At 38.5% G+C, this 24,345-nt stretch overlaps 1 protein-coding gene across 1 annotated transcript in view; it reads left to right on the top strand.

Annotated features, from left to right (window-relative positions):
• Positions 1-1,615: 1,615 nt before the first annotated feature.
• ACYP2 (acylphosphatase 2, muscle type) overlaps positions 1,616-24,345 on the top strand; it is a 45,709-nt gene continuing 22,979 nt past the window's right edge. The window contains exons 1-3 of the mRNA XM_010574876.1: positions 1,616-1,685; positions 2,363-2,379; positions 4,649-4,758. Coding sequence (XP_010573178.1) covers positions 1,616-1,685; positions 2,363-2,379; positions 4,649-4,758 — 197 coding nt within the window. The remainder of the gene's footprint in view (positions 1,686-2,362; positions 2,380-4,648; positions 4,759-24,345) is intronic.

The raw sequence follows: 24,345 nt of genomic DNA, 5'->3' as shown, positions 1-24,345 counted from the left end.
TCCTCTTTCTGTAGAATCCTCCTCTTTAAAAACAAAATGGTGCTGATTCCACACTAGCAAAATGTATGACCCCTGTAAAAAGGGTATGATTTAACATGTTATACAGTTAAAGTGAATGATGAAACTTTGTCCATTGTGTTCCTATTCCCTGTAATACTGGAAGTTTTCTGATCCTATGTGAACATTTTTGTTCTGCACTGAATCGAATGGTTGTTTCTCTAGTTAATTCATGTATCTCGGAAAAGCAATTTTTTTTTCTAGGTCTTCATCTATTTTTAACCTCCCTCTAGTCTTGAGATTCAAACATGTAAAGAACTCAGGTTATGCTGTGTTACTGTTAGGACATGAAGCAGTGTGTGGGATGGAATTGCCTAATGGAGAGAGCAAATAAAAATTATTACTTTTGAGTTTATTGTAAAGTCACAGTTAACCTGCCTTTATCTGTTGGTGAGTAAGGGAAGGCTGAGTTCATCTTCCAAGGTTGGTTAATGTTGCTTCTAGTGTAGAATTCTACCTAAAGACACTGAAGATTTTTTTGGAAAAAGCAAATACAGGAGGGGGGAGAGTTAAACTGCCAGCAGACATAGAACACTCCAGAGAAAAATTTTCATGGTGTTTGGTTGGAGGTTCACTCCACTAAACAACTGATTCCTGGCCTGTGGTTTTGCGCATGTAGCACCTACATAAAAGAAATAACATGCCAACACTTCTGAAAAGGGTTGCTAATGAGAACATGAGCACTAACAGATACCAGTGTGAGGGTCTGGTAAGTAATCGTTTGTGTGAGGTGAGCTTTTTATCTCCAAGGCCCAGTGCTCCAGCTGAGGAGTCCAGCCCCTTGCTGGCTTTGGTATTTGCCTCAGCACAGTGGTTGAACAGGGAAGAGAAAAGAGCTTTTAAAACTCCAGGTGAAAGCTGAAGTCACGTGGAGATGTGAGAAAAGGCAGTCATGCAGCCAGCCTTGCCAGGGAGGGATGCCCAAGATAAACTGGGGGTGGGAGAGTGTTGTATGTTGTAGCTTTCAACTACTTAACTTTCCACCTTATCAGTCAAAATTGCCTCAGTTCAGCCATGCGTGGAAAATACTTTTTTTGTTTCAATGATTCCTGTAAATGCCTGAAAGCGGCTAATGCTGGTTACCTGTGTGCTGGGTGCTCGAGGTGGGAAACCCAGCTGGGCGTATACACCTACTGCACGAGCCCTGAAAGAGGAGAGTCTCGTTCAGACCTTTGTTCTCTCAACGTACTTCTAATCTCAAATACAAGAAGGAATAACGCCTTTATGAGGCCTCAGCAAGTACCTCACCACACGCCGCTGGCGGCAGCTGCCGCAAAGGGGTGGTAGCCCGGCTGAGGCGGCGAAGGGCCGCGCCGGCCCTCAGAGGCGAGGTACTCCCCGAGTGGGCTCCTCCCGCCCCCAGTCAGGGGGGTCGTTTGGGGTGTCGTGCCCCGCCCGCCTGCCTCTGTGTGAGGCGGCCGCTTACGCGGGAAGCTTGAGCCTCGCGCGCTGCCGTCCGGACGCCGCCGGCCGGGGGAAGGCGGCGGCCCCCTTCGGCCGCGGCCCGGAGAGCAGCGTACTACGCGACGGCGGCTCTTCCTTCGCCCGCGCGGCCGCCATGTCTGCCCTAGCGAAGGCCTCCGGCGCGCTCAAATCGGTGGACTACGAAGTGTTCGGACGAGTGCAAGGTAAAGACGGGCGCTGGGCTGGGGGCGCGTGGGGAGGGGCGCCGCACTGAGGCGGCGGCTGCGGTGGCGCCAAGGGCGCGCCCTTGCGGCGGGCCGCGCATGCGCGCGGGGGCAAGTGAGGCGGGAGGGGGCTGAGGCGATGGCGTCGTGTGGGGGAGCGGGGCAGGGGCGGGAGCGGCCGCCGCCTCTTCGCCCCCAACGGGAAGTGGGGGAAAAAAAGGTTGTAAATATGCCCCGGCTGTAAGGCTCGCCCGGTTCCCTGGAGAGCACAGGCTGTGCTGTCAAAAGCACTTGCCGTTAGCCGCGTTTATGCTCGCGTCTTCTGTCAGCGCGGTTGTGTGGGAATGCCTCCCCGCCCCCGCCGGGTTGGCAGCAAACCTCTAACGTGAAAATTAAGTCAAATGCAATTCGCATACAGCAGCGTCTTCATTAAAGAAAGCTACATGAGCTAACTGCGTTAATGAAAATAATCGGTTGTCGAAGGGAAGACTCAAGGCCAGCTTGTACCCGAATTCTGTAGAGTTTGCCCAACGTTAAAATTCATAACTGCTGTCCAAAATTTCTGTAAGAAAAGACCCCAGATGACTTGTATGCAGTTTACTGTAACTATATGAAGTGAAATTCCTAGAAGTGGTATTCTTTCAAATTATTTTAATGTCTTTTTCTTTCTTTTCTAGGTGTTTGTTTCAGGATGGTAAGGCAATGTCTAATTTACCAGTTCTATTTTACAGGATAGTATTTCCAGTGCTAAAAATACGGCAGCAGGTCTGTAGAGTATAAACATATCCAACCTGAACTTTGAGTTCTAGGTTAGATGGTTAAGTATTGCAAGTGGATTTAAAAGGAAAAAATATTTGGTTTATATTACTGTTATATTAAAATGGATTTTTAAAAGCTCACTAATGTGTTGCTTGTTTGCATACTATCTAAAGATTGTGTTTGGATTACTTGTGATAAAACAGCCACAAGAGCATTATAACATGTTAATCTCTAGATTCTTGATAATGGCTTCTGAAACAGTGTGTTCCAGTTTAATTTTTTTTTTAATGGCAATTGTACCCATATTTAAGGAAGCTTATTGTGTTTCCTTGTAACAATGTGCTACAAACACACAGTCTATGGCTCGTATTCCAGCCAAATGTCTCCCCAGCTCTGAACATGCAGCAGGTAGTTTTGCATTTCACAGAAACCCAAGAAGCAAGAGGACACATTTCAAATAAGAACAGTTCTTTGCCTGAAAATAGTGGACCGTGCTTAATATTAGACCTGAAAGTTTTTATGTGTAGTTTATATGTATTGTGAAATAGTGAAAAATTGAAATGGATAGAGAATTATGATATAGTATGCCTTGAATTTAATTCTTCTATCAAGTGGAAAAGGTATGCCCACACATTATGTGGTGGGCAGGTGCAAGCTTGCTCTGCCTTGTTTTGAGCTGACCTGGAGCTGTGCGCACACACACCACAGTGCCAGTACTGAGCTAATAAGCAGCATTGAGAAACAGGTTGTCAGCTGCATTCCCATGCTTTTGGACAAGTTCCTATGGAGAAGCTATTCACAATCAACTTGAAAAATACTCTTTGTGATTAGCAACACCTTTTCATTGCCTAGATTACCCCAAAATTTGTTTCATCTTTTGGAGTGTAGTCATATTGACCTGCAGTTTGGCTGTTGACATTAGAGTAAGTGTGTAAAGAGGCTGATAATGCAGTGCACAGATTTAGTATCTGTGTACTTTTTGGGTATTACTGCACATACTCTAAAATGTTTGGCTATTTCCCATCAAAATGTATTGAAAACTCTCAGATCTTATTGTTGGAGCCATGAGTCTGTTGATGTTCTGTAATACAAAATAAAAACATGGGCCACGTAGTCTTATACCTCTTTACTAGATGTGCAAGAAGCAAAACAGAGGATGTACCTTTAATATAAATAAATTTGCTATTGATAAAATGAAGTACTGTGTATTGGCTAATAGTGTTTTTATTGTCCTATATGGAACAAAAATTTAATGGATTTCTGCAAAACAGGTGTTCAGTTCCCTACCATTTCAGTGTTCAGAGACAAAATATGAAAACCATGCATATGTTTCATATGTACATGAAAGACAGAAAATGAGAAAGTTTAAAAAATAAAACAAAAATCCCAAACCGGAAGAAAAAATCTCAGAAAACAGGGTACTCAGAAGAAGTGAATAACTGGGAAACCACAATTTGTTGTAGTATTGCAAAAATACTAGAAAACCAGTATAATTATGTTATGACCCTTGCAGCAATTTGTTAGTAGTAATGCAGCAGCTAGGGGTAGAATTTAGGGAGTGAAAGTCAGGTGGCAAAGATTTAAAATGAAACTGGAGAAAAGGAACTATGAAGCTTGTACATGTAGCAAATTTAATGATTTTGAACATGTGATTGAAGAGGCAAATGAGCAGTGATAGGAGCTATAGAAAGGAATAGAGTAGGTATAAGGGAGTGGTGTGGGATTAGTAGAGTCCTTTGTGATCAAAGCTGTGTTAAGTTCCTTAAATAAGGGGAGCAAGTCTTTGGCCTCCCTGTCTGAAAAAAGTCATCACACCATCAGAAGGTTTCTATGTATGTACGTATGATAAAGCAAAGAGGAAGATGACTTTTATTACGAGCAGTGTAGTGTCTCAGTGGGAGCCATCATATCTATAGGGGTTTTTTTGAAGAAAAGTATTAAAAGCTGTGAAAATGGAAGTGGGAATTAACTCATGCGTTTATTACCTATATGTAAAATCTCATTCTTGTTCAAAAGCTGGCTGCTTCTGCTGCAACTTCAGAGCTGACAGGAGTATCTTAATGCCTGAGTATAAGTATCATCCATGGATTTTTTTCTTAAGTGTAGGTATTAAAGCTATGAAAATGAAAGTAGGGTTTTAAGTGGTATGCATGTGGTGTATGTGCTGACACTGATTGTCCTTTTTCATTATTTTTTCAAATCAGTACACAGAAGAGGAAGCTAGGAAATTAGGAGTGGTTGGCTGGGTTAAAAATACCAGTCAAGGAACTGTAACGGGCCAAGTTCAGGGCCCAGAAGATAAAGTAAATGCGATGTAAGTATTTTTGTGGGGTTTTTTTTAGTCTTATTAAAGTAATTTACAGAAACATTTTTCATCCAAAGTGACAAGTACATTCATATGTCAGTAATGTAACAGTACTTTCAGTAATCAGTTTTGGTTTTGAGGAGATACATTCTTTTAAGCCGTAGAAAAGTCTTTAAGGTTTAAAAATAGTGTGTGGCATTAGCCAGTTTTAATTTCTAATGTCACACAGTTTGTCAGTGTATTTCCCTAACATACTCTTATCTTGTGAAATGAAGAGGAAGCCTTTATTCATACATGTGAGCACGGATCTGGTTAATTCTTCAAAACATCTCTGTAAAGAAACACACTGAAAAATTTCTTGAAATGCTTGTTCAGCCTGTGCTTAATTTAATGGAAACTGAGTTTAAGTATGACTTTTTTTCCCCCGATTAAAAAAAAAATAAAATACACATTTCAGTAAAGGCCTGTAGTCTCTACCATCTGTAAATAAATTTTGAAATATTTTGGTGTCTTTAAAGGAATGGGTATTATTTTCTTTATTAAACTGCCAATTTCCAAATGCTTACAGCTATCACTCTGAGGAAATGATGCCTGGAAAAGCACAAAGCCCAATTCAGTTGCTTCCAACTATCATTTTTTGCAAGTGTATATAGGGAGATTGTTGGGAGTTTTTAAAAATCCTTCAGTGGTTTGTTCTCTCAACAAAGAATGAGTGATGTTAAAACTTTCCTTCGTAAGCTTTAATATGGATGGGCAATTATTAGTGCAAATTCTGCCAGCGCTTTCCAATACAGGAATTGCTTCAAAACTGAACTTAGATACTAAGTGAAGTTGGCTTTTTTGCAGAGAAAGTAGTGTTACACTCTCTGGTAAAGAGATTTATATATGATTATTGAATGTGACAGAAGTATTTGTAGTAATTTTCTTTGGTCTTGAGCTTAACATTCGGTTGCTTATCTTGGGCTGCAAAACATTTACAAAGCCAGAGAAACATCAGTTGTTTGTTTCATAGGTCAAGTTTATACTTGTGTTCTGGAAGACTTTTGCCCTATCTAAGTATTTTGTAAATTTGGTAACTTGGTGCCACCTCTCTAGTTAATTTAGAACACCTAAAATGAATGTGTGAGAAATTGGGATTTGGTTTCTATTTGTTGGAGTACTTTTTCATTTAAAAATTTCTAGTCCATTGATTTATTCTCATGAAGCAGGTTTAAGTGAAAGCACAGCTTAGCTCCTGATATTTCTTGTATTTGCATGAACTAGGATTGCTGCAGAATGCAGTGTTTTCTTCTATCCTTTTCCCCTTCCCCATTATCTGTGTCAGTAGGTTTCAAAGGAAACAGTGCTTACCCCAATGCCAGAAAGTTTGTGTGTAATAGGGGATCTGGCAGTACAGCTGCAAAATTAGACTAACAAGGCTAGGTTTTTTCTCAAAGATATGTGCAGACTATTCCAAAAGGAAGTAAAAGTTTTAATTTTTCATTGTTACACAATTTTAAGTAGGGTCAGCAAGCTGGATTGTGACCAAAAAAAAAAAAGTTGAAGCTTTTGATGTACATTGTGTTGCCACTGCTTCATTTCATGCTGGAAATCAATCCCACTCTGATGTGGGAATAATGTTGCAATACTGAAGTTGAAGTATGATTTTGAAGTATGCATTGAGATCTGATTATTAAATTGGAGATCCTAGAGTAGAATGCTGAAGGAGAAACTTCACTTTTCCTTGCTGCCTGTGTGCACTCTGATATAGTGAAAAGATAATGAGTTTATTTTTGGCATTCATTCGGTGAACTTGCACATGGAAAGGGAGCTCTTGTATATGAACAGCTACAGGCCCTTATTTCCTTCTGCTAGTACATGTTAATAGGAGATTAAAATAGGTTTGCGTTTTTGAAGTTTTTTGCAGAGCTTATAGCATTTTTTGTAATGCTCAGTCATGCTTCCTAGGAATTCATAATACTGTGTTCTAGGTTGAAGTGTTATTTAAAATACTATATTAAATAAAAATCTGAGGCTTGCTTCTGCTATGGCAAATTAGTATTAACCAGTAATCCTAAACATACATTTGTAATCAAACTGTGATAAATAATCAGGAGAAAATTCTGGCACCAGCTTCCTATGCAAGCTCTTGTTTGTATTTGCTAGATATTCAGAACTTAAGAGACTGTATGTGTATCACACTTAAAAATTTGGAGATCTCATGTGTTCAAAGAAATTGAACACTTTTCAGAGAAATACAGTACATGAATCAATATTGTAAGATATTTCAAGAAAGGTTCCTGTTGAGTGCTATTTCAAATATTGGGACAATCTGTTACCTTATAGAAATCTTTCAAGAATAGTTTGTTCAGTGTCTTTTGGACAGGTATTTTCATACTTGCGTTAATTTTCCAAATTAAACTTTAGGCACAAAATAGCCTGATTTTCAGAGGTACAGCACCTGGACTTTTAAAAATCATATATTAATGGTAATAAAATGATTTGTCAGTTGTTTTACTGGTTCTGGCTTGTTAATGTTAGTATTTTTTTAGGGGGAGATGGAAGGGGTGTTTTGGTTTATCATAAGCTATTGTTTGTTTTTTCATGATGCTAAATAGAATCATGAACATAGACTAAAAAGAGAGTAGGGATGCCATGAGAAAGTACAGTTCTAGAACAGGTAAACAGAAAAAGCAATATGGGGGGGAGGAAAAGAGGAATAAGGGTTCGAGAGGAGGATAAAGACAGGGAAAGTATAGAAAATGTGGGAAAAACACCATGAGGCAATTCAATGTTACCAGAAGCATGGAGTGAATAACAAAGCATGCCTTTGTTCTGGAGCAGTAAAGCGGCAGACCTCTAACCCAACGGTTTTCCAGCACCAGTCTTTTGCTCCTGATTTTCTGACCCTTTTTATTCTATTTTGTATCACTGCTTGTATTGTGAGGCACAGCTAGGAAGCATCCAGTACAGGCTCAAGAAACAATGCCTTTATATGATTTTTTTTTTCATGTAGGCTGCAAGGTAAAATACAATCTGGGAGGAATTATGAAGATGGTCCTGGTGATCTATTTTAAGCATTATTGTAATGCATGCATGGAGTTTAGATGGAGAGTGACCAGAACCAGTATAAAGTGGAGAACATAAGCTTTAAAGCAGGAGAGTTTGAGATATGACTATCCACCCATTCTTAAAACTCTCTAGTGAAGTGAGAGCATGTTAGAGAAGATGCCTTTTGAAAATCAGTAGACCAGGCAACCAATGATCTTTGGAGAGTCTTAGGTAGTCAAATACAACTTTATTGCATTAGAACTGAGGGTTTAGGTGTGGGAAGGCAGCCAGAGGCTATGTGTCTACTGCTGCAGATGCAGCACAGAGGAGCGTTTGCTAATGCAGGCAGTGGTCTGCGGCTTTTGTTCCTACCCATCTTGCCAGCAAAAAGAACTGGCCTTTTTTACCTGAGCCTGGTGTAGTTTCTTAAGCAGAATGCTGAAGCCTGGATTTTGTCCTAAAGTATGGAAGTAATTGTTTCTCTGCAGACATAAAATATGGTTATGATGAATTACTTTGAAAGATGAAATGCAAAATGGAGTTTCCTCTGGAGCATGTAACAACTTAGCAGGGGCATTCTGACTTTTGCAGAAATGAGTGGAAATTGGTAGGTAAGTATGAAGGATTGGGGCCTGAAAAGTGTTGTATGTAGAGGAAGTTTAGTTCCTTACTGGACCATTCACTTTGTGTTGAATATGGGTCTAAGTTTTTGATTTACGTTCTGTGTGGTGAAATCTTGACCACATTGAAAACTGGCAAAATCTACTGACTTCCCTGAGGCTAGGATTTCAGTGTGAATTTCACTGAAATTCAAGAAGCTTGAGGTATGAATGAGAAGGTTTTGATTTTTAGATATTTTCATTTCAAGATTTGTCTTAAATTTGTTTTAATGAAAAACTTTGAGATTCTCAAAGATCAGGTGACTTTAAGTAAAAGTGTGTTTTGAAGCCAGTTTTTCATTTTAATTGGGAGATCTTGCAGACCATTTTAGAGGGTATTTTTAAGAAGACTTGAGAACCTTTTACCTGGAAGCTTGCTTTAATAGCCTTTGCTTTTTAACCTCTAGATGGAGCTGTTTGGTCTGTAGATACTTTCAACTATACATGCTTCATTTGAAGTGTATCTATTTTTAGACTCTTATGGTAGAATCCATCTTTTTCTTCACTACCTCTTTCCCTACTGTATTTTAGAGTCCTGTTCTATTTGCTGGTACTGTGCCACATAGATAACACCCATTATCCTTAGATACTGAAAGCTCATATTCAGTCTTTTGCCTGTTTGTAAGCCAAAGAATACTGAAGTCACAAGAAAAGCCGAGTTGCAGCATTTCTAAAACATAATGGCATAAGGTTTTATGGTAAACTGAAGGCTTTTTTGCCAGCCCAGGTATTGTTAAATGGAGTAGAGGAGGTAGCCCTTTGGTTTCTTTTTTTCAGGAAGACTTATAGTACAGGGTTTTCATTATAGTGTCTTGTAATATTTTTTCCATTTTATTCATTAAATAAGGTTAGAGCTGTTGTAGTCATTGTAGTTGTTGCCATAGCAACTTGCATTGACAAGCTAGAAATCACTTTCCTATGAGAATTTTTGAACTTTGAATGATGACATATTAGTTAGCCATTAAAAAAGGAAGAGAAGACTCTTGCAGATTGCCAAGTTCAGAATTTATTCCAAAAATCAAAGATTTCAAATCAGGTTGACACTTTAAAATGTGAAATCTTACAACATTTTTTAGACACAAGTAGTATATAACAGCATAGTAAGTATTCTTCCTGTCTTTGTAGAAAGGCATGATATTAAATATAGATTGCTTGTCTTGGAAATTGTTCTTAATTAGTAAATTAATGCTAATTTAATTTGAATGTTTTACCTTTTAATATCAACATCAGTTAAGAAGAATTGATATTAAATATATAAATGACACAAGACTTGAAAATTACTTCAGTGTGTATCTGCATAGAAAAATCTAGATTTTTCTACCATGTAAGAGGGGAGAACAAAACTCTGTATTAGTTAATATTGTATCTGTCCTTCTGTCTCTGCTTCATTAGTTGGGTGTATCCAAGATTCCTGTCTGTACCAACTGGCATTGAATAAATACTTTTTTCCTCAATATAATTTTTAATTGTTTGCAGAGAATAGCCCTGATGGCATGAAACGGAACTAAATGCTAGTAAAAAAACCCCTCCATATTTAGACTATGACTGGGTTCCTTGAGCAAAATCCTGGATCTTAAAACCCAATTTATGTTGAGATATAAAATGAACAGATTTTGAGATTTTTGTCCATTTTAAAAGGATTTTTTTTTAAATTTTCAGCTCAGTGTAAATGTTGTTTAAGGGAAGAAACTGTAATGCTTCTTTTCACATGAACCTAGGCATAATAGTAGAAATGAATCTGCAGGGGACACTTGTACAGACAAGGAAGTGGTTTAGGTTTTTAGATACATTCAAGACTTCTGTGGTATACCCAGAAGCCTGCTATTGAAAAGAAGACAAAGGCAGTTGAGTGAAAAGTTCAGAGAGGTTGGAAATGTTGATGGATTAGGGAGAGAATATGGAAGTCAATTTGTGTTTGGCAACAGCTGATCTGTAAAATAATGTGATTGCAGACTGGGAACTAGTAGATTCAAGAAATGGTGAGTAACATCAGACTAGCAGAAAAGATACAAAACTTCCAGAGATACTTTTATATCTGGGGGGCAGAGAGGCAGCATGATACAGTAACCAAAGGTGTGCTGTAATAGAAAAAAATCATTATGGGAGATTGGTTGGAGAGGTAGAAGGAAAATTCTGAAATCTGTTAGTGTGGGAGAGGAGAATGTCAGTGGTGGAAGTGAAATATGGAGGGGAGGTTGATAAACTCTACCAAGTTTATGATCAAATGCGGTAGAGAGGATATAGCAAGAAAGATATTTAGACCATCTTAATACAATTACTTCTAAAACAAATGAAGTAGGCTGTGAGAAACTCTTACCATTATTCAAAGATGAATGTAGTTCTCAAAGTAGACTCCAAATTCATAGGTATACATTTTCAGGTTTGTATTTATTGAAAGGCTGTAAAAATTTATTACTGGAATGATTTAATTGCTAGCCATGTTTAATGAACACACTGGCTGAAATTCCGTTGTATCTTTTATCTGATCAACCAAGGTGAACATTAGCATCCCACATGTCTGGAAAAGCATATAGAAACAAAATTGCAACTGCTAGTTTTGAAGTTGATCATGCAAAGAACACTGGTTGTTATAGGCTTTGCTGTTACAGAAAACATTTCTCAAATTGTGAGGCCTAATACTTTTTGCCATGCTTATTTTCTATAATACTCTATAAAAATACATCTGCTCTGATGCAGAACAGTTAATGTTTACCTTGTGTCTTGTCAATGAGGTCGCTATGTGCCATAATAATATGGCTGAAGTATTTCCTGAATGTGCTGTTCTTGGGAAGCTGACAGTGATATATTTTGAAGGAAAGGGGAGGGGGAAATTAAAATCACATTCTTTAAGCTTTCTTTTTACTTTGCTAAAATGTGAAATACTGAAAAAGGGTTAGGATGTGTTCTCATATATGATTGTAATGAAGTAAAGTTCTTCCATTAATCACCACTGAAGGTGATTTACAGTGTTTCAGTGACTCAATAGCAGTCAGATGACAAGAAATATGATGGGGGCTTTTATAGTTCAATGTGGGTCCAAGTATAACAAGCTCAGGTTTTTTTGTTTGGTTTTATTTTTATTTGTTTAAAGGTTAAACTAACCTATACTGGAAAATTAAATTGTGTTAAACCATAATCTTTGTGGCTAGTGTAATGGTAAATGTGACCATCTCTCTTCATACTGAATACTTGAGGTGTTAACTTCTTGTCTATGATTATTAGTTTATTGCTTAAAAGTGATAGGCTAAATTGTGAACTATTTAAGTTATGCAGGCTCAGAGCTTGGTCCTGTAAAAAAAATTTACTAGATGTTACTGATGATGACCTGGGAAGAATGGAATTAAACCCTGTTCTTTGGGATCTTAGCAGTTCAAAACTAGATAAATGAAGGAAATAATTATGGTTTATTATAGCAACTGTACTCTGGTTAAAAGACAAGGAATGGGTCAGGTAAGTCAGGAGATGTAGTTTTTTGTTACTGGCTTCTAAGAATAAAACCAGTAAGATATTCATGATACTTAGCTGAAGGAGAGCGCTGTGTGCTTCCAACATAAAACTGGAGACCTGGTGGCTTACCCTTGTTCTGCACTTGCCATTTTATATCTTGCAGTAGTGCCAACTGCCCCTAAGTGAAGTCTGCTCTTGTTAGTCACTTAAGGGCATAGGAAAAGGCAATTCTCTCCCTGAGGACCAGGAGTGGTCGAAGGAAGAGAGGTGTAGCTCTCCATTAAGGTCACACAGCCCACCAGTGACAGAGGCAGAAACAGAAGTGGACTCCTGGCACAGGTCCTGTCCTTTAGACTGCTGGATTGTCACTGTTGGTTACTTTGAAATGCCATAAACCACTAAAGCTTTTAACCATGGTTATGTCTTTCTTGATATGGAATAGTGCAAAAAATGTTTTCCACACCCCTGATTTTTCTGCTGGAGTATAAAGATAGCTGTATGGTATGGCCCTGTAGATTTTTTTAATCTAGAAATTTTTACAGTCACTGTGAATTTGCAGTAGCTCAAAGGAACTGGAATTCTTTATAAAGTGTCTGTTTCCTTTTCTGATCACTGAAGTGTTTGCAGTAATATATTTTGATAGAAATATAGTTTAACAAATTATGCTAAATGTAGGCTTATAATACAAATAGTTAATTAGGATTTACTGAATACTGTCCTATTAGAGCTTAATACTCATGTTTTCTTTACCTTTTGAGTATTGGATTTTTTTGAAGGAGTGCAAGCTAAGCAGTTTAGTCAGGTTTGAGAATAAAAAGTTCTTCTTGAAGATTACGTTCTCATTGACACTTAAGGTTAATAAGGTAGTGCAGTGTTTTAATTCTCACAGCTGTTAGTCTAAAATATATGTTATAGTTTAGTCTTAAACACAAGTCTATTGAGTTATTACCTCATTTGTTGGAGGGAGGGGGCCACCTCTCAACAGCTTATGGTATTTGATGCTTGAATTGATTCAGTGAAGAATGTTTCTTCCTTCCACCTCCCTCTCAAGCTGCCAGAAATGTCTGTTTGCTTTACTGGGAGCCATATGACTCCTTTTGTTCATTAAAACTTTAAGGTATTCCACACTTGCATGTTTGTAAGTCTGTGTAAATGAGGGGAGAAAAGAAGTTGCTGCAGGCCTCTCATGCATACCTGGTCTCTTGTTCTTATTACTAGTGGGCATATTAATATTTGTTTAACTGTTAGATGCAGAGAAGACACAAAGCTGCTTTCCTTTTATGTTTATAGAGCATCTACCAGATGTTATTCCTGCACTGAAACAGGACTGAATTTCTGGAATTGTGCCTCTGCAATAAGAAGTGTTACTCTGTACGGTGTCTTGGAAAACTCAGTATGTGATCTTGGGCAAGGTGCTTAACTTGTTTTCTTAGTATGTCTCTCTAGTGGCTTGCCACTTTGGAAATGATGGTTTCACAGGGATGTTGCATTAATGCTTCAAAGTCCTTTAGCAGTGTTAGTATGTGAAGTCCTAATTTGCTACAGAATTCCAGGCTTTCATTTGCTTAGCTGATGACTATCTGTGATAACATTCAATTCTCAAATTTCTGTTGTATGGTTGAAAGCAAGTAGGATTGCAGGGTTGTATTGGATTGTACTGTAAACACAGGCAAGTGAAACTGTTGTCTGAACACTCAATTTAGGCATTTCCTTGCATAATTAGAAGTGAGATGCCTTTCATCTGCACTGAAAATTCAGGACTTATTTTGACTCTAAATAAATCTTCTTAATTAAACCACAGTAACGGTTCTATAGCAACTTTATGCAGGATTGGTTGAGCTTTCTGGGAGACTGTTTTCAAAATGCAGATTCCACTATGATGTGTGTTTTCTACTGGAAGCTTTTTATTCACTTGAGCATTTAAAGCATTTTTGCATTCTTTGTAGTTTATATTATTGGGCCCACGTGCAATGCTTTGATATTTTCAGAGTGAAGGTATTCTCTTATTACTGATACAGTAGGATGTGGTACAGTTCAATGCCATTATTCTGGCTTTTTTGTGCTGAAGAAAGAGTGTTCTAGATGTCTTTAGTGCTCCAACACAACATTTACAGAAACACTAATGAGTAAAAGTTCAGTTTCAACTAGTATTTTTAAAGGAAGCTTTTGTACTCCAGTTTATCAAGGGGAGTAACTGTGTGCACACAGTTAAAAACAGATCTTTTTAACAAACTGGAAATTACATGAAGTACATGCTTTTATTGATAGGGGTTTTTTTAAACCTACTATAGGCGGTGTATTTGACAAAGCTGCCTGGTTTTTGCAGTATGAAATAAAACTGGTACTTGAGTAGTGTAAGGTTCTAAATGTTTGTCCTGTAGAATATGGCTTACTCTGTCAAGACTGCTGAGACAATGTCAGTGTTGCCTTCTGAAGGTGCAGTCTTCCTTTACCTCTGTTGAAAGAGCCAAAAGCTGTGGGACTATTTTCACAGCAGTGAACCTAAGCTGCTGTACTTCACTTTTGAGCTTAGTGCTTCACCAGTCATACTCTGTAGCTTCCAGTCATCTTACCACACTCTAGAGCTTACTTGTATTTGCCTGTATCAAATTGCATAAACATAATGGGAAGGAAATTGAGAAACTTTTTACTTCCTGTGTAGAAAAGACTCAGATGCTGGTGAGACTGAGTTTATTCATGTGCATGGATTACACACATGAAATTGTATATAAACTCCAGTGAGCTTATGTACGCGCATCTTGGCCACAGCTTGCATGTGATGTTTCAAACAAGTTCTGAAAATAAAAAACAGCTAATGTGGTTCTTAAAGAACAACTTCAGAAATTTAATTTTTTGTTTTGCTTTTTTTATTCAAACACGTTTTCTTTGACCTCAAATTCCGAAGTGTGTTTTGTACCGAAATAAATCGGGGCACTTTAAAATGTTTTTTTAAACAGCATTGCTTAAGGCTAATGTGTTTCAGCAGATTAGGCACAAAGATTGTGTAGGATGGTTGTGACTTTTTTCAATGTTGTACAGGAAGCCATGCCAAAAGTATGACGTAAATTCTGGTATGAAAATTTTTGGTTTGGCTTCATGTAAATTCTGATGTTTCTCCCTAGGTAGGTACTAATTGACATTAGCATGAACCAAGAAATAGCCTGGGATACCTACATGGTAGCTGGATATCATAGTGCATATTTGCCTTCTGAAAAGTGCAAGGCATAAGAATTAACAAATCTTCTGTATACTGAAAGGGTAACTAACACTCTTTATACAAACTTATAATTTGATAAGGGTGTCTACTCAATGTTCTAACCTATAGAAGCTTACTGAGAAGGAAAAGAATTCAGCTAACTGGTCTAAAAATGGAGATTAAATGTGCAGAGCAATGTTAAAAGATCATTACTGAATTTGTAAAGCCAAGCATTCAAAAGTCAGGGTAGACTAGAAATACGTTGTGCTACAGTGTACTATAATATCTGTTTTGTTCTCTGATCTTCACACTTGATGGCTGAAGGGGTTTGTTTTCGTTTTGTGCCTGCCGATTTTATTTGAAGATTAATAGCCCAATAAGTAGGGAACAAGCCTGTTGTGACCACTTTTCTATCATAAGAGGGATGAAGGGTGTTATTCTGGGTCTAGAGATTTGTGTCTATAATCCACAGGAGAAAGCAACATTAAACTAATATTAAGGTTGCATAATATAAGGATGAAAAGACCTCTACAAGAATGCTGCCGCTCTCCCCAGAACAACTGTTATGAACTAGGCAAACAGATTCAGGATTAAGCTAGTAGTAGCCCTCACTTCTGGTAAGAAATCAGGAGGGAATATTTTTCAGATGTATTACATCATGCGTATAGTACCAGATGGAAGAGCTCTTCCATAGGAATGCAAAGATTTGGTAGTCAAAAAGGACAGCATACAAAGCGGGGGGGCGCAGATAGTTAACCATGCATCCTACGTTGAGTGGGTGGATTTGATTTAGTTCTGAATTCACTGGTGTAATGATGCACATATCCTATGAATCTTGCTACTACTGATCTTATCAACATTCTGGTGGTAAAAATGCTGACTTGGAAAAGCATAATCTCTCTAGGATTTAAGCACTTGATTAGCTAGGTGAATCTGGGACTTTAAGTGAAATCTGTATTACTTATGCCATGCTGCACAGATAGCGAGAAAGGAGGAGGAAGCTAGTTAGAGCTTGTTTTATGGGCAAAGAACTCTGAAGCCTTTTTATCTTGCTGACAGATACCTGTTTGTTTTATTCCATGAATTACTGTAGTACTGATTTGATTCATGGGCAAGCTGTGTTCAGTTTATTTACCATATTTTTATAGAAGATGATTATGTTTCACACTTATGTACTTAAGATATGCCCTTTTGCCCTTTGCCAACGGGGGCGGGGGGGGAATCAAAATTTCTTCTGATGCTGCTCTTCTCTCTGCCACTATTAGTGCATTGCAGCAGTAGAAAAAAAGGTATTGCTAGGTAACTTCATTATATAATATATAACTCAATTTTACCTTCTTCTCTTTTCCCCAACTCCTCCCTCCACTCCCTTGTCTTATGCTCCAGGGAAATACAGTGTTTATTTGCTTAATGTGGTGCCCTGAGATTTTTCCCCTTGAACTATGCTGGATGCTACCAACTATCCTGCAGAGTTAACATTACTTTTTGCATCTTTGCCTTTCTTTTTTATGTGGCCCCTCTGAAGGGGATACTGAAGTCTCTTTACAGAGAATCACTTGGATAGACTTGGAGAAGAAACTGGGTTTGGTCTGACATCCTTTTGCTCTTGAGTTGATTAACTATAGTCACTCTGCTACTGGATTAGAAGCTTTTTCAAAGCTGGTATTCTTTGTGATGTTTTTTTCCCTAGCTGGGGTGCAACAGCTGGCTGTTTTAATCTATAGTGAATACTCTGCTTGTGTACCTCAAATGCTTTCCACTGGTGTTCAGACTTGTGCTCCTATGTTGTGATGCTGTGGGCTCTTCCTGCTTGTTTCCCTTCTGCTAAAGGAAGAAAGAAAATCAGCCAGGAAAAAGTCTGGAAAGTATTCAGAACTTAATGAAAGAAAAGCAGGCTTTAAAATGGGCAGCTGATACTATGTTTGGAAAAAGATTCCTTGAACTCCCAGTGACCATTCTGATGGGAGAGGGTCCTGGACAAATAGTTTTCCTTCCCTTTTTGACTCTATAAGCCATAGAATTTTACTACATACTAGTAAACAAACTATCTGGAGCCACAAACCTGATCTCACAAATCTCCTAGCAATCATTTAATGAGATTTCAGTCATCATGTTTTTGGATCTGAAGAGGTTTGGCCTACCATATAGGAACTCACCTGAAATCCTGTTATGCTGTACAAATGCTAATCCTGAGCCTCTGGCCTTGCTCATTGTATAATATAAGCCATTCCTTGAAATTAGATTTCAAGGTCAGTACTAGGAAACTTTTCAACACAGCTATACCCACTGTCAGTCTGTATGGGTTTAAAATATTCTTTAAATTTAAAGGCTCAGTGTTTTTTTTTGCCGAGGAGATTTTTCAAGTTTAGGAAAATGAGGTGGTTTGGCTCTGTATTCTAGGAGGGGTGAAAAAGAGCAGCTGGCTGCTGCCAGTCTGAGACCTCCCTGACGTGCCCTGCCTTTACAGACTGTGGATCCAGGAACTGGAGCCTGGAAACTGAGGTCTTCTTTGTCAGTCATGGGGCTGTAAGGACTCTGGCCGTAAGAGAGCTCTACAGAGGCTGTTGCAGAGCCAGGACTGTTGGAAGGATTGGTCTTGAGCAAGTCTGCATAGCACAACTATTCTGAGGCTGTGAACTTTGAAAGCTCAGGCTCCCCAGCAGCCTCATAGACAAACTGGCAGCATATTCTGATGAAAACCACTTTGTTGGAGTGCAAATTCAGTTCCTTTTGGAGATGAATCTGTTCAAACTCTTAGGTCAGCTGCCTGTTTTCCAGTGAATCACACCTGTAACCTATCTGTGCTTGGGAGTATATACACAGATAGAATTTTTATTTGTGCTGCTGCAATTTACTGTTGCATGTGCTATGCCCTGCTTGGCTGGGAAACTGTGCTTGAGCAGTATTTTTCACCTTCAGCAATAGGAAAACACATTTGCTGTTCCCTGCTGTTCGTCACAAACATCACTCATGTGGTATCTACTTATGTTTTAAAAAAGTCATAGCTAGGATGTGGTCAGCTTTGCAAAAGTTCAGGCAAATAGGGCTCCCGTGATGCCTTGCAAAATGACTGCTGTCCGTTTGGCTGCTTTTCCAGATCTTTTTTGTTAGAGCATGAATTGCTATATTATATTATCCTGCTGCCCTCATGAACACTCGGTGGTAATCCCCACAATGTGTTGTGTGAGACCTGCTAGGGAGAGCAAAGCTGATTGAATGCTGGCTGTCCTAGTGATGAACCCTGCTAATAGTTGTATTCATGTTTTCAGCTTTCCTCTAACTGCTGTATCCTCTCAATTAGGGGAAAAGCGCTGAATATTAGTATGAGTGAAATGAGATACATCTCTACTTGGTTTGAAGATTGAAGCGCTTTGTATGCTAAGTGTGCCAGGGATGTCAGGATATCTGTTGGGACCCCCCCTGAAGATCAAGATCTAATGGATTTCTGTATTGTCCAGTTTACACAACACTTTAATGGTTTTGTGTGAAGTTTGGCTGTCAGGACCTACTGTTACCAAGCCGAGGGGGTGTTTGCTGCTATTGCAGTAAGTGATGTCATAAATACATCAGTAGCAATATAGTACAACTTCAAAAACCAGATAGAGTTCATAATTACTTTTTGCTGTTGTAATGGAGCTGAAACTGATAGCCATGACAGTCCTATGTATATTTGGAATGATGGCTGAGGCAAATTTTGGTAAATTCTTAGCACAAATGTGAATTAAAATTGAAATAAATTCTGTTGAATAGCTACATAGGGATTATTCCCATGCTGTACATAGAAGAACTGGGGCACAGAGCAGCATCAGTACAGTCTCATACAGCAAATCTGTGATGGAGTTGAGGGACGTGTGGGACTGTTGATACCCTGTCCTACACTAATCATCAGCACAAAGTTTCTCCCTTTAAATTGTTGGGGTTCTGTGCATTGGTTAGCTAATGTCAACAAAGCCCTGAAGAATAACATCTTGCTCTAAATTTCAGGGTATAGTATGCTTTTATCTAGTTTCCAGTAACTGCATTTGGATTGTTTCAAACTACAGTCATACATTATTGTATCAGCTGATTTCTCTGGGCCAGCTGGAGCAGTCAGTTTCTGCTAGGTTTAGAAGAAATTGTATCTTTCTAATCTCAAAATCCCCCTGACGTTAAACAATACAAAGAAAAAAAATTTGTAGGCTGCAGTCAGTCAGGGCCCCATTCTGCTTTATTATCATGTTTTAAGAGAGTCTTACTACCAAAGAACAGATAGTAAAATTAAGCAATAAAGCCAGAGAGTAAGAAAGTATTAATTTACAAATGGAAACCTGTAGCACAGAGATGAACTGATTCGCTCAGTTGCACAGGAATTTTGTTGCAGACTCTGAACTCAAGTTGTTTCCTGACTCCCAGTCCAGTCCTTCACGACTCTGTTCTCTTTGCCTTTCTGATCCTGTAGTTTAAAACAAAACTGTTCAACTTTGTCTTTCATAGCTATTAATAAGAAAACAAATGCCTTCTGTAGTTCTTGCACAATAGAAGTGAAGTGATGGTTATGTATGCCAGCTGGCATTTTTTTTGTTAAATGCTAGCAGTATTAATAATTAATTGGATAATTATGTAGAAATTTTCTTTCTGGCTTACATCCATATGGATAGTATAGGCAGAAAATTCTGAGCCATAGCAGTGTGGAGTGGAATGTATGAGCAATTAATCGTTTCAGTGAGTACTTGTAAACAAGGTCAGCTCAGCAGGCATTCAGGAAATCTCTTATGAAATGTGATGCTGTCTTCATTATCCTTTTAAAGGGTTTTGGTGTAGGACTAGAACAGCAGGCAGGATTTTTCTCTGCCATGCTGTTTAAGTACATACAGGAGATTTCTCAGGACTTGCAGACCTGTAGATAAACATTTAAAAAACCAGACCTGTAGTCTTGTATTAAAACTGTATGTTATTCTCACCTTCTGAAAGCTGTTCTTTTGCCTGAGTTTAGTCACAGTTATTCAGTGAATTCAGGCTAACAAAAATCTATTCAACTTAGTGTCTGGTTTACTATTTTAGCTAACATTAAAAGAGATGTTCCAGTTATTCCCAACCAGAAACATGTAGAAGGCTGACAACCTAAATATTGAGCACCATACATTCTGGGAAATGCTAAATATTTTGCTTGATTGTGTTGGGAGTGATCTAGTAGACTTAAAAATCATCTCAAGTTTTCTAGTTGTTAGGCATGTAAGGTATGCCTCTTGGAGACAAATGGAAATTGTAAAGTGTGGAGCACATATGGGACCCGGGCATGAAGCAGCATGTTGAAGGGATAGGTGCCAGTGTTTGCCTTGCCCAGTGAGTTAAAATGTCACATTGCTGCGTGGGATTGACGTGGGAGGGGATGCTAGAGCTTGTGGGACAGCAGTGTGAGCTGTGTAGGGATTGCTGAAGATTCCTTCCCATGAGAGACCTGCCTGATGCCTTTACCCTGACAACAGTGCCCCTAAGGAAGCCATGCTATGCTATTGGCTCTCCTCTTCCTGACTGCACTTTAACTATCTTCCCAAAGGGAGGTAAAAAATGAAGTTAATGTCTTTAGTTGGAGTCTTGCATGGAAACCTGTCTTCTCCTGAGGGGATTGTGTCACTGGGAATGTGATTCCCTGTAGAAAGAGGTCTGTGTTACCATGTGGTTTGAAAATAGAACTTACTAAAATGCTCTAAATGTGCTAATGTGGCTGTCAAAAGTTATGACATTAATCTTGAAATGGATAGTTTTTGTATGAATATGGAGCCCAGGTGTCTTTAGTGGGACTCTACTGGTGCAAGGGTCTGTCCATATCTCCTTGACTACATCATGGCATTTGTTATGGGAAACATTTGCCTTACTCCATCCACTTCATAGCCTGTTTGAAATCACAGCATGTGCTTTGAGATACAGGGGGACTCAAGAGAAATAGCATATTTTCTTACTCTTTGCCAGGTGATATGTACTGCCTAACCCAATATTTTTTAGTGAGGAAAAGGAACAGAAATGCCAGGGCACTAAAGGCAGTAAATATGTAGTCCCTTTGGTTAATGTGAGTCAGTGTTCCAGGGCAGCAAAGTGTTTGTTTGCAGCAGTGGTTTCCCTGGTAGGTGGTTGCTTATTGATGCTGCTGTTAGAGAAAACCTCAAAGGACAGTAGGAAAGGACAGAGAATTTATAGTAGTTTCAATAATGTGCTGATGTCAAAGTATATCTGGTATGTAGCAAGTGTTAATTTTAAACAGCTGTCTTTAGGTAGAAATAAGTTCTCTGATCTACACCTCTTAAAATACAATCCAGAATTGTCATGTTCAGCTGGTCACAAGATTAGGCAAATCCACAAGTGAAAGTTAGTGGTGGTGAAATGAACAGAGGTGACACGGGCTTGCCTGAGGGTAGAATACGCGGTCCATTTCAAGTTAATGTTGATGCCACTTGTTTAGAGCATTGTGGTTGGTAACTCTTTTCTCCTCTCAAACTGCCTCCCTGCTCTTAAAGTGGATCAGCAGTGTAACATGCCAGTGGCTTTTGGAATTAATCTCAAGGTCCTATCTAAATACAGGGGAACAAAACGAAAGGCCTGTGCTACGTTCCCCACCCCGCCCCAGTCTGCTGTGAGCAAGCATAATGTATACTCTGTATCATTATTATACAGTCATCCTGGATTTAGTTAACTTAGCATTTTTTAAAAGTTGCTACATATTTAAAGAAAACAAAATTGTAGCCCATGGCAGTGTAACCGAAGTCTTTTACCTTTGTTTAAAACAAGCATTTATCCTTGAATAATTAGTATATAAGAAAAAAATTACCACAATTACATTAACTTGTGCATTATTGCCATTGTAGACAGTATTTCAAACAGCACCTTGTGAGCCTGCCGTCTGCTCAAGGTACAGGATTGTTGATAAGGTGAGCAAAAAGACCTTTTTCTTAGCTTTGGAGTTGGTGGGGGCAATGAGATGGAGTTCATTTTGAGGAAAGCACAAGATGAAGTACTCTAAATGCTGACATAAAAGAAAATGTTAGTTCTGGTTCTGTAACCAGCTCAAAGAAGAAGGAGTAAGATGGGCAGGCAAATCAAGTACTTCTAAATGATTTCCCCCCCCCTCCCCTTGATTCTGTCACTCTCCAATAGAAAGAAAAGCAGCTGTCTTGAGGCCAGCAGACATTGAAATCCATGAACACTTTTGCCCTCCCAGTTGTTCTGGCTCTACTACAGCTTGACAGCAAACAAGTTCCTCTTGTGGCATTAAGTTGAAATTTTGGCTATGTGTATACCACTATAGTGGGAAAAAGTGACTGGATAGTGGAGAAATTCTGCCTTGATTAAATTTAAGCAATCTAGTGATATATTAAAAATAAAGCAAGCCAGCCTCACAAAGCATATGGATCTTGATGGAAAGATTTCTTTCAGGAAAGGAGAAAAATTAAATTCCTTTGGGAGAAAGGGCTATAACTTAACAAATTGTGCAAAGAGGGCTATTGCTCTAGCAAGTAACTGCTGGTATGTTTTTAGTTGGTGAATAAAATAAAATGTCTAGAAAGGTAGGTTAGTTTTTAGTTAACTCTACAGAGAACAGCAACAGTCTGTTTTGTGAAGCCTGTCTTTAGGCACACTGATAATATTTAATTCACTAATGACTCGGTGATCGCACCTGGATTGACTGCATTGCTAACTAAAGATTTTTGTGACAATACTTGATGTTTTTTCTCAAAGCCTTAATGCTTGATACAAAACTATTATGTAGGAATTGAAGTTCTGCTTTAAAGAACGGTTTTCAGCCTTGCACATTACAGAGAAAAAGTTGGCACTGTTAAGATAGTGCCAAAACCCAAAGGCAAGCAAAACCTCTGAATTTTATTTTAAAGGTCTCATAAGATTTCAGCTGGTCTCGTGATTTTCTGGCAGTTGATTAATAAATCTGAACAGTGGGATTAGTAATAATCTTTAGTGAAAATGAGATACTAAGAGTATTATGAATAGTTTTCAGGTATTTCTTTTTCTATGCCGTAGGTTCATTGCACATTTTGTTCTGATGTCTAATTCCTCAAAGAAAAAAGGATGGTAAAAACAAAGAAAATAATTATGTTCAAGTAATGCCATGGTATGTTTAAATATTCTATTTTTTCAGTCAGACCCAGTGTAATACTAATGACAGATGAGAAAGCAGATTGTGAATCCATTTGGTAGCTGGTTCAACTGAATTCTGAACTGTTTTTCTGGGAAATGTTCAGCCAGAGCTATATCTGAATCTAGGGAAGGTGTCCTAAATTTCTCAGCCTCACAACAAAGTTAAAATATAATGCAGTGTGTGTAGCTCCTGAACCAATGAAGTATGGTATGAAATATCAACTGCTTCATAATTAGAGATTCTTCACAGTGGGAATCTCATGTGTTGCTTCTGGATGTGTTCACTTCTTTCATCCATTTAGTATTCCTCTCTTCACCTGCTGAATTTTTTCTTTGAATTGTGGAGGTTTTGTATCTTAGGATGTAGGGAAGAATATTTAATTTGTGGTTTGTGTTGTGTTTCTCTTCCTGTAGTTGCATACAAGATATCTCTCCCGATTTATTGCACTTGAATTATGGTGGTCTTTTAAACTGCTCATGTTCAGTGAAAAACATGTACTGAGTAGGGCTGCTAGAGAAGGACTTCTGAGTGTCAGGATTAGTATGTGAAGAGGAGATGAGACACAAACTGTCTGGTAGGAATAAACTTTAAAAGTAACATGGTAAACTATAAATTACATGTCTAATGTGTAAGATGTGAATGGAGTCAAGTTAAGCATAAAGCAACTTACTCCCTAGATCTCTCAGATATTCAAGGAAAACAAAACTTAAGCTGTTTGTTCCAAAAATATGTAACTTTCATTTGTTTTCGGTATGTTTCTGGAGTAGTTATCTTGGGTGCAGTCATGGATCTTTACTGGGCATTTCTCCAGTTAGTTTCATATTGTTGGGTTGCTAGCACAAAACAAAAATTGACAAGATACGGATTTTTTTCCTCAGCTTTTCCTGCTTGTTTGCAGTTTCTGAAAATCCTTAGCTTGAGAAGCAAAACTGGATATATTTGAGATTGGCAAGGTCTTTGGTATTGAGCAAATTCTTTTTAGCTTTCTCTTTAGAGCTCTGTAGGGTTTAAATGGTGCCAAGAAACTATTTTCTGGTTGACTTGATGTGTACAGTGTAGTTACTGTCAGGAAAGTTTTACTTCAGTGTGTAGGCTTACAGTTTTCTGTTCCGTGCCCTTGCAAAAATGGCACAGTGAAC

The sequence above is a fragment of the Haliaeetus leucocephalus genome, unplaced genomic scaffold (genome assembly GCF_000737465.1).
Source record: "Haliaeetus leucocephalus isolate CR32 unplaced genomic scaffold, Haliaeetus_leucocephalus-4.0 Scaffold450, whole genome shotgun sequence".
Lineage (NCBI taxonomy): Eukaryota > Metazoa > Chordata > Aves > Accipitriformes > Accipitridae > Haliaeetus > Haliaeetus leucocephalus.
The sequence above is the reverse complement of the archived record's forward strand: the minus strand, read 5'-3'. Positions and strand labels throughout refer to the sequence as shown.